General features: G+C 59.0%; 1 protein-coding gene across 31 annotated transcripts in view; it reads left to right on the forward strand.

Moving 5' to 3' along the window:
- Positions 1-352: 352 nt before the first annotated feature.
- Positions 353-16,071, forward strand: part of CACNA1G (calcium voltage-gated channel subunit alpha1 G) — a 61,433-nt gene continuing 45,714 nt past the window's right edge. For all 31 annotated transcript variants that reach the window (XM_088027315.1, XM_088027316.1, XM_028096200.2 and 28 more), the window contains exons 1-8: positions 353-591; positions 7,594-7,705; positions 8,024-8,157; positions 8,559-8,656; positions 10,783-10,942; positions 11,450-11,750; positions 11,921-12,013; positions 14,221-15,004. In XM_088027315.1, coding sequence (XP_087883441.1) covers positions 353-591; positions 7,594-7,705; positions 8,024-8,157; positions 8,559-8,656; positions 10,783-10,942; positions 11,450-11,750; positions 11,921-12,013; positions 14,221-15,004 — 1,921 coding nt within the window. The remainder of the gene's footprint in view (positions 592-7,593; positions 7,706-8,023; positions 8,158-8,558; positions 8,657-10,782; positions 10,943-11,449; positions 11,751-11,920; positions 12,014-14,220; positions 15,005-16,071) is intronic.

The following is a 16,071-nucleotide window of genomic DNA, read 5'->3' on the forward strand; positions in this document are numbered from 1 at the left end:
CCGGCCGCTTCGCCGAAGGTAGCGCCGAATCGGGCGACCGGAGCCTGGGCGCGAAGCGAAGAAGCCGGAACAAAGTGAGGGGGAGCCGGCCGGCTGGCCCGGGGGCCCCAGGAGCCCTGGGGAAGCGGGACTCGCGCCGGGCGGGGCTTCCCTGCGACCCGGCGCCCCGCGGGCAGCATGCCCCTGCGGGCAGGGGGAGCTGGGCTGAACTGGCCCTCCCGGGGGCTCAGCCTGCGCCCTAGAGCCCCCCAGATGCGCCCCCGCCGGGGCCCCCCGGTGGCGTGAGGACACCTCCTCCGAGGGGCGCCGCTCGCCCCTCTCGAGACCGCCCGGGGCCCCGGCTGGCCAGAGGATGGACGAGGAGGATGGAGCGGGCACCGAGGAGTCAGGACAGCCCCGGAGCTTCACGCGGCTCAACGACCTGTCGGGGGCCGGGGGCCGGCCGGGGCCGGGGTCGGCGGAAAAGGACCCGGGCAGCGCGGACTCCGAGGCGGAGGGGCTGCCGTACCCGGCGCTGGCCCCGGTGGTTTTCTTCTACTTGAGCCAGGACAGCCGCCCGCGGAGCTGGTGTCTCCGCACGGTCTGTAACCCATATCCTCCAGGGCACGACGGCCGGGCTGGGGGGTCCGCAGGGGGGCGGGCCGCGCCGCCGGAGGGGACCGAAAGCCAGGTGAGTCGGAGAAGTGAGCCTCGAAGGTGGGCAGATGAGAGGGGGGCTGCTGAGGGAGGGAGGGGGCTTCAGAGTGGGAGCGGAGACGCGAGCAGGTTTGGCTGATACCCCAGACGAGCCCCACCTCGGTACACACACCTCAGTCCTCCTTGGGGGGCTGGGATCCAGGCCAGGAAAAGAGAGGAGACGTGCCCCGCTGGTTTGTAGCTGGATGCTCTCCAGATGTGGGCAGGGGAGGGTCGTCATCCTCCAGATGTGGGAAGCTTCGGGAGCCTGGGAGCTCTACTCCGCCCGCCGCCCGTTAGCGAGCTGGGTTGGGTTTCCGAGTTTGGGGGGGTGGGGTGGGGAGGAAGCTGCGGGGACGGGGGAGGGGGGACTGCGATCTCCTGGGTTTCCCTCCTGCCCCCGCTCCAAAGTTTGAGGTGGATTCTAGGGTCTGATCCCCACCCTCAACCTGGTCCTTGAGGCTGGGGTTTTTACTGACCCAGAGGGAGATGTTGGGGGGCGGGGACCAGGTCCTAACTCCCCCACCCCCACCCGCGGGTTGGAGGCACAACAAGGAGATTCCGGCGGCGGCTGATGTCAGGGGCGCAGAATGAGAACAAGATGTGGTGGTGAAGGGGAAGCTGTCTGCCCCCAGAGCTGGAGTAGAGACCCTTTCAGCTGGAGCCCACTGCCCGGTGCCTCCCTTCTTCCCAATTCTTCATTCAGCGCCGGGTGCTTTGTGTTGGGGTTGGGGAGTTTTGTGCTAGATTTTTGTCTTGTGGAGCGAAAGACTGTGGCGAGAGCTTTGGCCAGCGGGGGATGGGATTAAGCCGGTCCAAGTTATTACCCTGTCACAAATACAGAGTGCTCCCGCCTGTCGGCAGAGCAGGTATGGGAGACCGCAGCCTCGGAGAAAGTATTGGGGGAACAGTGAGGCTGTGAGCTGGTTGGCTAAGGAAGACTCGGGTTCAGCATCCCAGGGTCTCCCCCTCGGCTGGGTTTGTGGAATGCAAGCCCCACATTCCGGGGAGATCGATTTGGCACTGCTCTCTATCCTCCTCCTGGTCTGGAGTGATAGGGGAGACCCCAGCCCCCTCAGCCCCCTGGCCTCTCCCCTTCAGCCCCTAGCACAAAGCGCCGCTTAACTAATGCAGGGCTCCCAGGCTCCGGGTGGGTCCCGTCACTGCAGGAAGGAAAGGGGGGGTGCGCTGCCATCCCCAGGCTTGACAGCTTCTCCTGACTCCTTCCTCTCAGCTCAGAGGCTCTTTTGGACCGGGGTGGGAGACCTCAGGTTTCCCTTGTAAACCCTAAGAGCCCAACCGGGACTCTGCTTTGAGGGAGGTTGGGGGGGGGGGGCTTGGCGCCGCCCTCACTCTCCGCAGCTCTCTGCCTCTAGTGGGCAAAGCAGGGATGTGAACTTGGGTCCCCCCTCTACACCCCGCAGGTCTTTAGGAAGCTCCCCCCCCCATTACACCCTCTCTCCATCCCTTACCCCTTCTTCCTTTCTCTCTGAGCTTCAGAAAGAGAGAGGTAGGGGGTCTCAGAGGGCTCTGACTCCCCTACCTCCGCAACCCTACCCCCAGGCCCCTTTCTCCACGGTTGAGATGGACATGGGGAACTAATGTCTGAGAAGATGGGCTCTGGGCATCCCTCCTCTCTACCCCTAACCACCTGCCCTCTCCATGAATGGTGAAAAGCCCCATCCCCCTCCCCTCCTCCTCGGGAGCTTAGGGGAGGTAGAGAGACCTTCTCTCCCCTTTCCCTCCCCCTCTAAAACAACCAGACCTCTCAGCCAGCATCTCCCCACCTGCCCTATCTCTAGGTGCTAGTAGACGGTCTGGGGGCAGATTCCTTCCTTGAGGGGCTCTGGGAGGAAGCAAGTGGAGAGGGCTGGAATGAGGAAAGAGAGGTGGGACCCCAGTGCTCCTCTTGAGGATGGAGGAGCAGGCTTACATCTGGGGTGTGGGGCATTGGCATCACTAGATCTAGACAAGTCACTAAGCCTGGGTTGGCTGAGGATGGGTTGAGAACAATTCCTTGGCCAAGGGGCTGCCTAAGCTGTGCCCCACGAATCCCATCACCCCTGAGCATCAAGGGAAACCTGTATTGTCATTGCCAGAGGGGCACTGAGCTGACTCTTGGACTTCAGTCTTTCCCTTTCTCTCCTTTTGGTATCAGTGAAGCTTCGCTTGGCTCCACAAGGTTCTCTGCACCTCTGAGTCTGAGGGACATAGGGACCCCTCCCCCACTAACTGAAGCTAGTTAGATTTTTGATGGCATTTTTCTCAGTCCCTCCTCCTTTAGCCGCTAACACACCAGGTTTCCTGGAGAGGAGATCTAGACCCAGGTAGGAAGTAGTGTGCATGTGTGAATGTGTGCGTGCGTGTGTGTGTGTGTGTGTGTGTGTGTGTGTGTGTGTGTGTATGGGGGAAGGGAGGGCAGCAAAAGGAAGAGAGGCTCAGAAGTGCATGTGCTGGTACTGGGAAGACCAGGGGTACTCACATCAGTAGGGCCCCCCTCCTCCCCGGTTATAGGGGGAGCGAGTTAGACTTTCCAGTATGTGTTTCTTGAAGTGTGAGGGAGCGCTTCGCCTCTCCCGGGAAGGAGATCCTGAGCATTCCCTCTCCGGCTGTTGTGTCACATCTGGAAGTTTGTGTAGGAGTTTCTCCAAGCTCAGAGCCCAGCACAGCTTTTTCTCATTTGGAAATCACAGGCTGGCATTTGGGATGCCGAGAGGGGGAGTGGGAGGGGGGCCAGAGGGGGAGAAGGGAGCCTGCCAGGAGTAGGGGGAGGAGAAGGGGGAGGCCCGAAAGGCAGGAGCCCTAATGGCTTCCAGAAGTGAGTGTAAGCGTGTGAATGCGTCACTGTGTGTGCGTCCGGAGGGGAGGGGGCACCAGGAATTTCTGGAGTTTTCCTTGCCACTGTCCCAGTGCCCCAAGTTTGCCTGTTTCTCTTACCTAGGGAGAAATCTCCATTTTGGTCCTCAGAGGAAGTGGGACGGGGGTGTTCTTCCTGTCTCCTCACCAATTCCCTCCTCTCATTTTAAAACCCAAGACTCTCCAGAGGGGGTTCTGGGGAGGGGGACTGGGGAATTGAACAGGACTGGGGGAGCAGAGCACCCTCTGGCACTCCTTCTGCCCCAGGCCCACCTTCCTGCTGGGTCACACACCCACTCTACCCCGCGGAACTGTTGGGGGGCTCCCCATCACCCATAGTGCCAACCGGAGCCATTCCTGGGATTACCCCCGCCACTCAACCCCCCCTTACCCCTCCCTCGCTCCCGCCCCAGCCCTCACCCCACCCTGCCTGCCTCAGCCAGGGTGGCGACAGACACAACTGCTCACGTGTATGTGTGTGTGTGTGTGTGTGCGCGCGCACTCACTCACACACACACAGTCACAGACGTTTGAATCAGATTTCTGGCCTATTTCCCCTTCCAAAGATTCCAACAGGCCGGCTCTCTTGTGTCTCTGGGTCTCACGTCTCTGTCTCTGGGTGGGGCCGGCTGCCTTTCTTCAGGCTTCAGTTTTCAGTTCAGCTGGAAACCTCTCTCCCCACACGCCCACAGGCTGGAGCAGAGGAGACCACTGGGAAACAGGCTGTGGGAGTGGGGGCTTGGCTGGGGGAATCCCCCTTTCCGCCTCCCCAGTGCCGGCCACACTGCTGAGCCCCTATATTCCACCCCACCCCCGGAATGCTGAATGCCCCCATAGATGCCAGCCTCTCTGTGAGGCGGGCGAGACAAGAATCCCACCTTCCCAACTCATACTAGGAGGCCAGGATTCCTGGGTCCAGGCCCATTTCCTCCTCAGTGCTCCTTAGTCTCAGATTTCCAGGCTCCAGTTGGGGAGTGGGGCAGCTGGGCGGCCTGCTTCCGTTCTCAGTCACGCCTGAGCCCCCGTGCCCCTGGAGGTGCCCCAGGCCTCCTCCCTCCTCTCCCCACCTCCCTCTCTCTTACAGCTGCCAGGCTGGGCAAGGGCTCTAGATAAAGCCCCACGGAGAGGACTCGGTTGTACATATAACATGCTCTAGTTCTCTCTCCTGGAGGGAGAAGAGGAGGAGGGATGGAAGTGGGTTTCCTCGCCCTGCCATTTCCTTTTTCTCTGCTTTTGATGGTGGGTTGTGGGGAGAAGAAAGAGCCTCCCCTCTCCTACCCACCTCCCCCTTTGGGATCCACTCCAGCCCGGACAGTTGCCATAGCAACAGTAGACATGTGACTGCACAGGTCTCTCATAGTCTCTATGGCAACCAGTGTCCCCCGTTCCCTTGGTTGCCATGGGGATTTGTCACATGGTTTCCCCCCAACCTGATAACCTGTGGGTCTCCTGTTTTCCCTTCCCTGCATGAGGACAAGACAGCAGTCTGGTGAAGGGGAGTTCATGTGTGAGGGGTCCCTTTAATTGCCATAGCAACAGATCCACACCACCTGGTGACACATCCTCCTGTTGTTATGGTAACAGAGGAACATCACACAGTGACATAAGGCCATGTTCCCAAGGAAACGAGCCCTACCCTGAGAAGGGTGAAAGACCCCCGTCCTCATTAATTATTTCTCATTTCAGATTGTCCCAAATTTCCCTGTGCCTTAGTGTCTTCCCTGTCCATTAACTTTACCGGTAGGGAAAGGGGAAAGGTAGAGAGCAGATAGAACGTACCTGGGAGTGTGCTAAATTGCCAAGGGGGCCCCTTGAGAAGGGGTTTCCATGGTTAAGAGCTGGAGATGGGGTTATGTGGAGGCAGAATCTAGCTATAAGAGGCCCCAGTGTGAGCATGTAGAAGCTGAAGACAGAAGGAGTCCCAGCTCCTCTGTGGTGTCACTTCTGCCCCCTCCCCTAGTTATCAATTGATCACTGTTGAGGCAAACAAGGCAGGAAAACATGAATGGGGAGATACACTGGCTTCTAAGCAGGGAGACTGATGATTGATCAATTCATTTGTTCGTTCGTTTCCCGCACGTATTGATCATCTGCTACATGCCAGGCCCCACTGTCAGCTTTGTAAGGGATGTGGACGCGTGTCAGAGTGTCCCTGCCGCAGCAAGGGAGATGAGACCCGTGCACACAGATGGCATGACGGAATCACTGCCATTCGAGGGGTCCAAACAGGTGTTCCGGGAGCCCCTCTTCCCAAGAGAACTACCCACAGTCCCCCTTGCAGAGATATCTGCTCATGTGGGTCCCTTCCCTGCAGAGGAGAGGAGGGGACTAGCTTGGGAAAGCAGACCAAGTCTTGAGGGTAATTGTGTCCTTCCCTTTCCAGAGAATCACCCCGAGGGATCTCCCTTCCCATCCTCCTTTTTCCAGGGTGACCCCTGGCTGACCCCCCTTCTGGGGAGACATCCATTGGGCTCAGGCTCCACTCTGGAAAATAGCTCCATGGAAACAGAGCACTCTCTTTATTTCCCCCTTCCATCTACTTACCCCAAAAACCTAGAACTGTTTTTTTTTTGTTTGGTTTTTTTTTTTTTTTACTCTTATTCTTGTGAGGAAGAGGCGGAGGCATGGGAAATTGCAGTATCTTGGCCTGTTTGGGTGCCTGATGGTGGGAAGGGAGGTGAGAGCAAAGGGCCTAGGTGGCAGAGGGGCCTGGGAGGGGATTGAGGGTGTGCTGAGCTGCAGGGTGGCCTAAGGTTCAGGACAGAGATGGGGGGGTGGCTGGGACCAGCTGGGAGGAAAGTCCTAGGGTCCCCGGACTGAGCCTTCTCACTGCAGAAGTGAGGTTATGACAGGAAGATTCCGCCTGCTCTAGGCCCTCTGCGCCCCACACTCTGGCTTGGCGGGTCGTGTCGTGGGCTGCCAGGACACCCTCCCCACCTTCATCCCTGAGGTCCCTCCTTTGCCCGGTCTCCACTTTCTGCTCTTTTCTACCCTCTTTGTTCTCCCCGCCCCGTATTTTCTTTGAGGAAAAAAAGAATGCTGGGTCACTTATCTGTGAGTCCAGCATCCAGAACCTTCTAAGGTCCAGAGGCCACTTTGTACATTCTCCTATTGATGGACTGGAAGTGAGCCCCTTAATAAAATCCACTACGTGGAAAGACTTGGGGTCCGTGTGTGCAGAGTACTGTCTACTCTGCGTGGGCTGGGGACTCACATCTGGCCCAGGGCAGTGGGTCCTCGTTATTTAAATGTGGGAGTGTGTCTGGAGGCCATCTGAGGGCTCCGAGAGGCCGGGGGGCAGGTGGGTGGTGGGAGCGTCTGGCTCCTGTACTGTGGTGAAGGAGAGCTACCGCCATGGACCCTCTTGCCCGCTTCTGCCCGTCTGTCTGGTGCCAGGGCGCCCTGATGGCCCTCCCCTGCGCGCCGGAGCGACTGCAGAAAGAACTGCCCCAGATCAGGAGCTTGGACGCCTCAGTCTCCTCCCGGCCTCTCCCATGACCTTCAGCGCAGGACTTTGGCTCTCCTGGGCCTTAGTGTGCTTGGGTTCCGGGGAAGAACATGATCTACCCCGGAGAGCTTGCGGGGCTGTTGTGAGCATCAGATGTGGCATGGCGTGAAAGCGCTTGGTAAACTGTAAGGCAGGCATAATCCGACTTTAGGTTTGTGTCACACATTCACTACATTCTCTCATTTGCTTCTCACATCTTCCCTGTGAGGTAGGGAGCATAGGATTCAGATTCAGCAGCACACTCCTGGTGTCTGGCATTTCCGCCGGCACGATTGATTTTATCCCCCAAATGGCTTGTGCAAATAGTCAGGGTATTTGTGGCTTTTCCTACCTTACAGCTGAGGAGGCTGGGCCCGGAGAGGGGATGGCCAAGGTGGGCCTGGGCCTGGGCCGGGCTCGCTCAGACACACGGGCCCACCCTTTGCACCTGGCCCCGTCTCAGATGGGGGTGGGGGAAGGACAAGAAGCAGGAGGCTTGGTGGGGGGAAGGCAGGGGGGCACGGGCATGGCTTCAGCCCTGGCCAGCAGTTTCCTTGACCCCTCCCCCCGGATACCTGGTTTGAGCGCATCAGCATGTTGGTCATCCTTCTCAACTGTGTGACCCTGGGCATGTTCCGGCCATGTGAGGACATCGCCTGTGACTCCCAGCGCTGCCGGATCCTGCAGGTGTGTGTGTGTGTGCGTGTGTGGGTGTGAGTGTGCGCGTGTGGGGGGGCATGTGCGCGCGTGTGTGGGGGTGCATGTGTGCGCGTGGGTGTGTGTGCGCGGGCGCATGTGTGCACACGCGTGTGTGGGTGTGTGTGCGTGCGCGCGCGTGTGTGCGTGTGTGTGGGTGGGTGTGTGGCGGAGTGCGGGGGGAGGGCAGCTCCTGAGCTGAGTAAGTGCGGACACCGTCTCTGGGGGAGGCCCTGACCTCGATGGTGGGGGAGGGAGTGGGGGGTGTCCTCCCCCCCCAGTTTCAAAAGCCTCTCGTCCCCACATCAGGCCTTTGATGACTTCATCTTTGCCTTCTTCGCGGTGGAGATGGTGGTGAAGATGGTGGCCTTGGGCATCTTCGGGAAAAAGTGTTACCTGGGAGACACTTGGAACCGGCTTGACTTCTTCATCGTCATTGCAGGGTGAGCGCAGGGGCTGGAGGTGGGAGAGCAACAACCAGATCAGTGCGCGCCCCAGGGCCAGGGTTCCAGGCCCCAGCACTGCCGCCCCCCCCGCCCCCCTGCCCAGCCCACTTTCGGCCATGCTTTCTCCCCGGCTGTCCACTCCGGGTCCGAGGCTGTCCTGCCTGGAGCGCTCAAGTCCCTGCATCCACACCATCCTCTGTTCATTTCCCGATGGGAATCTGTCCTTGGCTTGGGGGTGGCCTTGCCCCCAGGGAGCCGGCTCTTCGGGGTCCCTTGGTGGAGGAGGGGGAGGAGTCAGAGGTTTGCTGCCCCACTGCAGCAGGGTTCCTCATTGACCTCTTTTGACCCCCACGGCGGCCTCAGACTCAAAGGGCCTCCCTTTGGGCCCCTCCCTGCAGGATGCTGGAGTATTCGCTGGACCTGCAGAACGTCAGCTTCTCAGCTGTCAGGACAGTCCGTGTGCTGCGACCGCTCAGGGCCATTAACCGGGTGCCCAGTGAGTGACCCCTTGGCCCTCAGCCCCTGGATGGAGAGCCCCCAGAGGAAATATGGAAATCCCAGATCCCACCCCTACCTCTTGACCACTCACCGGCTTCATCAGGGCCTGGCAGTCCGAGGCAGACCTCATCACAGAAGGGCTCAGTGGGGAGCCGGGGCCACTGGAACTAAGTGGAGCCTCCCCCACCCACCCACCTGCCTGTGGCCCTGTGAGGGTCACCTGGAAAGACCGTCACCCTTATTTTAGCCTGATTTGGGGTCAGAGTCTCAGACATGTGTCAGAATACCCCTTCCCTTCAGCTAGAAGACTGTTCCCTGCAGGGGGATAGGGGTGAGTGGGAACAGGGTAGAGAAGCCGGTAGGCCAGGGGGGCTGGGTACAATGTGGAATGGCCTTTTCTACCTAGAACGGCCTCTCACGCAGTCGGGCTCTCGTCGGTGAGACCATACTAGCCACAGTGAGCATGACTTCTCTCCAGACAAGGCCACTCCGTGTCTCACCCTGTGCCTGTGTCCCCTTCCTCCTTCCCACCCCCTTCCAACCCGCTGCCGCAACTGACTGCGGGACCATTATCTAAATTAAACCGCATTGGTTTCCCGAGCCAGCCAAGCTTTGGCAGCTCCAGCTCCCCCTACATCCTGCCCCCCCACCCTTGCTCAGGCCCCCTTTGCAAGTCCCCAACCTACAGAGACAGCAAATGGTCTCCACTGCAATCCCAGGAGTTGGGGGGGCCGGGGCATGTTTCTGGGGCTCTGTGCCTAACGTAGCGGCAGCCCCCTGTGCTGTGTGTGTGTGTGTGTGTGTGTGTGTGTGTGTGTGTGTGCGTGCGCGCGTGTGTATGAGATGCAGCTGCCTTTGGGTGGGCAGAGCTGCTCAATGTGTCCTCCGGGCTTTGGGGCGTTAGTGCTAACAGGAGCTGCAGACGAGGGGCATGCATGCTGTCACCTCCTCTCCCACCCCAGGTGATGGCTGGTAGATTTATAGGCCTCTGTCTAACCAGCAGTGTAATTCCCTTAATGCAAACCCCGAGGAATTGATCTCACTTGGAGCACAGAGGAGCTGAAGGAGGATGGGGCTGGAGGAGGGGGTGAGGGACTGAGTGAGAAGGCCAGGCTGGAAAGGCCAGGCAGGACGGCTGCAGGCACCAGGAGGGTTAATTAGCTGCTGCTTAGACACTTTTGCCCTGGAGGGGCAGGGGGCCATGAGTGGCACTTCAAGGGTCAAGACAAGCCATTAGAGGTCTGTGTGCTTAACAAGGGCTTGGTGGCCTGGGGGTGGCTCAGACCATGTGGGGCAATGGGGTCCTGGGCCTAGAGTGAGGAGGGAGGGCAGTATCTCCAACAGGGCTTGGCGGGGTGGGGAAGCTGTGGTGGCTTTCCCTGCAGAGGGACTTGTTCATTGAGAAGATGGACTTATGTCTCCTCGCCCCCGATGTGGGGATCTGCATCAACAGAGAATGAACTCGGCAGGGGGCTCAGAACCATAGTGAAGCTCAGGGCATCTGGACCCTTGCTGAGGGTCTGGCTCTCAAAGTGAGATTCCTTCCTTGCTGACGTTCCTCCTGGAGTTCTCTGCCTCAGTTTCCCCAGTGACTGCAATGGTGATAACTGATGACTTAGAAAGGTCAGGTGACTGTGTCAGGTGAGAGAAGGAGGTAGGAAGCGAGTGTGTGTGTGTGTGTGTGTGTGTGTGTGTGTGTGTGTGTGTGTGTGTTGGGAGGCGGGATCCAGAAGCAGAATGCTGGGCAGCTCTGTGATACTGGACAAGTCATGTCGGTCCTCTGAGCCTCTTTGGTCCTCATCCGTAAACCGAGATGATGTGGGGAGTTAGGTGGGGTGCGGTGCAGGAGACAGGAGCTTTGGAAAACTTGATCACTCTGGCTCATCCTTGGCGGTATTATGCCCTGATTAATATGGACACGCCAAGAGGGATAGTGGGCAGGGACTAGGGGCTGCCCGGCCTGCTTGTGAAGTTAGAGGTGTCTGTTGGTCTCCCCTCCAGCTTGAGCCGGGCCTCTCAGCCCCGGAAACCCTGATGGGCCCCCTCTGGGAGTGTTGCCAGGCCTGTGGCAGCCAGCCTAGCCCAGCCAGCCTGGCACCCCCAGCGTGGCTTCTGCCCCCACAGGCATGCGCATCCTCGTCACGCTGCTGCTGGACACACTGCCCATGCTGGGCAACGTCCTGCTGCTCTGCTTCTTCGTCTTCTTCATCTTCGGCATCGTTGGCGTCCAGCTGTGGGCAGGGCTGCTTCGTAACCGATGCTTCCTGCCGGAGAATTTCAGCCTGTGAGTGTCGCCCGGGATGGGGGTGACCTGGGAGTGGGTATGGGGCTGGGACCCACCTCAGTCCCTGTTGCCATTGACATTGCTGTTTTCACATCGGTGACATGTCTGTTTCTCAAACTCGGCTACACATTGGAGTCACCTGGGGAATTAAAAACAAATTCCTGAGGCCTGGGTCCCCTACAGGCTCTGATTTCATCGGCGTGGCATTCGGCATGGCCTTGGGGAGCCTTACAAGCTCTGCCGTGAGCCTGATATGCAGCCACGTTAGAAAACCATCACCCTGGGACATAACCTTTCCTCGTCCCCACTCTGGAATTTCACACTCAGTCCGCACACTCCTGGTGCCCTCCAACCCACACCCACAAATCCCGCCCCTGCCCGATGCGTGCCCGACTCTCGTCCCTGCCCTGCCTACCCTGCAGGTCTCACTGCACCCATGCAGCTCATCCTTCCTGGGACCTCTCCCCGGAGACCCCTGCTCCCAGCTCCTCCCTGTTCCCCCTGCAGCCCCCTGAGCGTGGACCTGGAGCGCTATTACCAGACGGAGAATGAGGACGAAAACCCCTTCATCTGCTCCCAGCCGCGGGAGAATGGCATGCGCTCGTGCAGGAGTGTGCCCACGCTGCGCGGCGAGGGAGGCGGTGGCCCCCCCTGCGGCCTGGACTATGAGGCGTATAACAGCTCCAGCAACACCACCTGCGTCAACTGGAACCAGTACTACACCAACTGCTCCGCAGGGGAGCACAACCCCTTCAAGGGCGCCATCAACTTCGACAACATCGGCTATGCCTGGATTGCCATCTTCCAGGTGGGACAGCCCGGGTACTGAGACGTTCCCCAGAATGCAAGCACCAGGACGCAGTCCGGCCTCAGAGCGGTCGTCCTCAGGGCTGGGAGGGGGCCGGGGCCTCTGAGGAGACCACAGGAGGCTTTAGGGGGGCCCCCCCGAGTCAGCCTGTCCCTCTGCACCCTCCCCAGGTCATCACACTGGAGGGCTGGGTCGACATCATGTACTTTGTGATGGATGCTCATTCCTTCTACAATTTCATCTACTTCATCCTCCTCATCATCGTGAGTGATTCCTTGGGCCCCTGTGGGCGGGGGAGTCCTGGGGAAACAGGTGGGGGGAACTCAGAGAGGGACTAGCTTGGTCTCAGGGACAGGTCCCACAGAGACTCAGGCAGAGAGGGCACCGGTCGTGAGGGGTCAGGTGGAAATCCAAGGTCAAGGCTTGGTTCTATCACTTAGTACCTTGGGCAAGTCATTCCCCATGAGCCCTCCAGCCCCACCCCAGGCCTCTGCTTCTTCATCAGTAAAATGGGTGATTCTCGACCCAGGGGGCATTTAGAAATAGCAAAGGGTGGTCCTGTTTTTCATGAGGTCTAGGGGACCACTCCTGGCATTCGGTTGGGGAGCAGGGGAGAGATGGTAAACATCCTGACATGACAGTCCCGCAAACGCAGAATTGTGCCACTCAGACTCCCTGGCATTCAGTGTTGAGAAACACTGCACGACCTCTTGTTCCTTCCAGCTCAGAAGCTCCAAGGCTTCATGAGGACAGAAGACAGAGGCAAGAGAAGCAATGTTTAATAGTTGTCATCCCTACCATTCCTAGCTCATAACTGAACTGCTACTACTTACAGCTAATATTTATTGAGCACTTACGATGCACCAGTCCTGCTCTCAGCACTTTTTATGTGCTGGTGCCTTTAATCCTCACCACGATCCCATCATCATCTCCATTTTACCGAGTGGAAACCCACGTTTCCTCGTTCGTCCGACCCCGTCATGGGCTCTGCGTGTGCCGTGGATTGATCTGGCTGGGTGGACGTTGTTGCCGATGTGTGCTGTGACATCTGCTGCCTGCTTAGTCCTCACAGTCCCCCGGGCGGTGGGGCGGGGCCGGCGGGGAAGTGGCCCCATCTCTTAAACGAGAACCCTGAGCTTTAGAGGGCCCCGTCACTGGGCTGAGGAAGTGGCAGGGGCCGAGAATTCAACCCCAGGCTATGGTCTCCAAGTCCAGCCCTTCTCCAGGTCACCAAGAGGCCAGTGACAGAACCAGAGAGAGGGACAGATATTGAGAGAGAGAGATTAAGACAGAGGTTAAGATCTACTCGGGACCTAGGGCAAACTCCGGAGAGAGGTGGAGACAGACAAAGGGCGCTCTTGGCGAGAGGCAGAGGGTGGGTCCTGGGAAAGAACCAGTCCTCCAGGCCACCCCCTCCTGCCCCTGCATATGGAAGCGGGTCAGGTTTGGGACCTGTTCCCGACCCCCACCATCACCTGGGGGGTGGCAAAGCCAGCATCTCTGGGAAGCATGGTCTTTTCAGTATGCTTCTCTCCTTGGGCTTGGAGGAGGGGAAGGAAGCAGACAGGGTGGTAAGGGGCCTATTTTCCACCCACACACCCCGTGAAAAATCTTCCAAACAGCTCTCCGGAGTCATATTAATGAAGTTAATTATCATAATTACTAGGACACAATCTAGAAAAAAAATCCGCTTTGTCACCATAAATATTCATTTCCTTCATTCTGGTTTGTTGTCCCTGCGATGGCCATCCTGGAGTTCTGGAGAAACTGAGGCACGGGGACAGGGATGAGGGAGTGTGGGCAAGTCAGGGCGGCAGCTTGGCTAGTCTGCAGGGATCGGGGTTCAGCCCATCACCCTGCTTGGGGAGGGGAGAGGCGCAGGGAAGGAAGATACAGAAGGTCAACGATCAGGAGGATAGTGAGGCCCCATGGCTGAGGGTCTCACCCCAGGGCGTGCAGCTGGAAGTGGGACTAAATGCAGAGGTCTTGGAAACTGTTTTTGCCAAGACCTCGAAGGCTCAACCCAACGTGAGAACCCCATGTCCCCAAGATTGCATTTATCTCTACAGCCTTCTCTGCTCCTAACAGGAACTGGGGAGGGGTGCTCAGAATCTCCATGGCTGGCCATGGATAGGGGCAGGGAATTTGGGAGAAATCCTTGCAGGATACCATCGCAATCAATAACAATGCCTTGGAATTCCATAGAGCTTGGTCCAAGTCTCAGCTTCGTGTGTGTTAGCTGAATGATCTTGGGCAAATGCCTTGACCTCTCTGAGCCCGTTTCCTCACCTGTCAGACAGAGGTTATAAAAGTGTCACCTCTTGAGACTGTCACGAGAATAAAATGAGATCATGCTTGGATGGTAACTGAGCCCAGCGCCTGGCGTGTAGGACGTGCTTGGGATGCGGCGATTCGCCTTGCAGTTCCCTTTTCTTCAGGACATCTCCTCTTGCTGTCCCCACCCCAACAGGTGGGCTCCTTCTTCATGATCAACCTGTGCCTGGTGGTGATCGCCACGCAGTTCTCAGAGACCAAGCAGCGAGAAAGCCAGCTGATGCGGGAGCAGCGCGTGCGGTTCCTGTCCAATGCGAGCACCCTGGCCAGCTTCTCCGAGCCAGGCAGCTGCTACGAGGAGCTGCTCAAGTACCTGGTGTACATCCTCCGGAAGGCGGCCCGCAGGCTGGCCCAGGTCTCCCGGGCGGTGGGCGTGCGGGCTGGGCTGCTGAGCAGCCCAGTGCCCCGTGCAGGCCAGGAGCCCCAGCCTGGCGGGAGCTGCTCTCGCTCCCACCGCCGTCCATCCGTCCACCACCTGGTGCATCATCACCACCATCACCACCACCACTACCACCTGGGCAATGGGACGCTGCGGGCCCCCCGGGCCAGCCCGGAAATTCAGGACCGGGATGCCAGTGGGTCCCGCCGGCTCATGCTGCCACCGCCCTCGACGCCCGCCCTCTCGGGGGGCCCTCCGGGGGGCTCAGAGTCTGTGCACAGCTTCTACCATGCCGACTGCCACCTGGAGCCAGTCCGCTGCCAGGCACCGCCTCCCAGGTCACCATCTGAGGCATCGGGCAGGACTGTGGGCAGCGGGAAGGTGTACCCCACTGTGCACACCAGCCCACCCCCGGAGATGCTGAAGGAGAAAGCACTAGTGGAGGTGGCCCCCACCTCTGGACCGCCCACGCTCACCAGCCTCAACATCCCGCCCGGGCCCTACAGCTCCATGCACAAGCTGCTGGAGACACAGAGCACAGGTGAGTACTCTGGGGGGTGGGGTGGGGCATGCTGGGGCCCTGGCCTAGGGGCCGGGTGGTGTCCCAGAGAGGACTGGGGGCCCCTGATTCCCATTCTGCCACTTGAGGCCTTGGGACCTTCAATCAGTCCCGCCGCTTCTTTGAGCCCTGAGTTTCTCATCCCTTCAAGTGGGAATCTTAATTCTTGTGTTGTAATGAGAATAATAACCATCATGGGATGAACACCTGCTATATGCTCTGCTCTACGCTGTTTGCAAGAAGACCTAACAGTTGTTGACCAACTGTTCTGTGCCTGTCACGTGCTTTGCAGGCGGAATCCCACTGGATCCTCTCAACGGTTTAGATGATAAGCTTTCTTACCGTCCCTATTGTACCGGTGAGGAAAAGGAGGCCTGGAGAGGTTGCTTGACTTGCCAGCTCAAGGTTGTGCCATTTGTTAGGTGTGAACTCAGGGCCATCTGGCTCCGAGGCCCCCAGGGGAAATGGTGTGTGACCACGGCCAGCCCCGAGCCCCACACTAAGGAGACTCTTGTGAACATGAGTTTCATTGGCTCCCCACAGGGAGACTGGGGGCCTAGAGCAGCAAGTCCTCAGGGGGCTGCTAGTCTGGTGGGAGGAACACCCGGTGTCACAGGAGAAGTGAGACACTCGCTGCCTGTGGGTGTCCTCCCTACCCCCTGTCAGACAAGGGTGGCAAGCCCTCCCCCGAAGGCAGACTCACTGTAGCCGAAGCCCAGGGTTTCAGGAAGGATGTGGCACGTGGGGGCAGTGGGACATGTGTGGGATGTCGTGTGAGAACGTGGGCCGGGACAGGAAGGCGCCGTCACAGAACGCCCTGGGGAGGGCTCCCGCGCCCGCTTTCTGGCCACCCTGCTGTGCGTTGGAAGCCAGTCATGTACACGCATGTTTCAGTCCCCCCTTGTGTGGAAGGCAGGGCTGGGGCTGTGGTCATTGCTGGCTAGCCCTCCCGTGTGCAATCAGAAGGGGAAACCTTGTTGGGTGCTTCCTGGGGGCCAGACCCTGAGCAAGATGCCTGCACCTCACCTGATGTGCTTTCCCGGGCGCTC

Source organism: Eumetopias jubatus, unplaced genomic scaffold, assembly GCF_037043125.1.
Source record: "Eumetopias jubatus isolate StellerSeaLion01/CBP00866 unplaced genomic scaffold, mEumJub1_p1.0 scaffold_10, whole genome shotgun sequence".
Taxonomy (NCBI): Eukaryota; Metazoa; Chordata; class Mammalia; order Carnivora; family Otariidae; genus Eumetopias; species Eumetopias jubatus.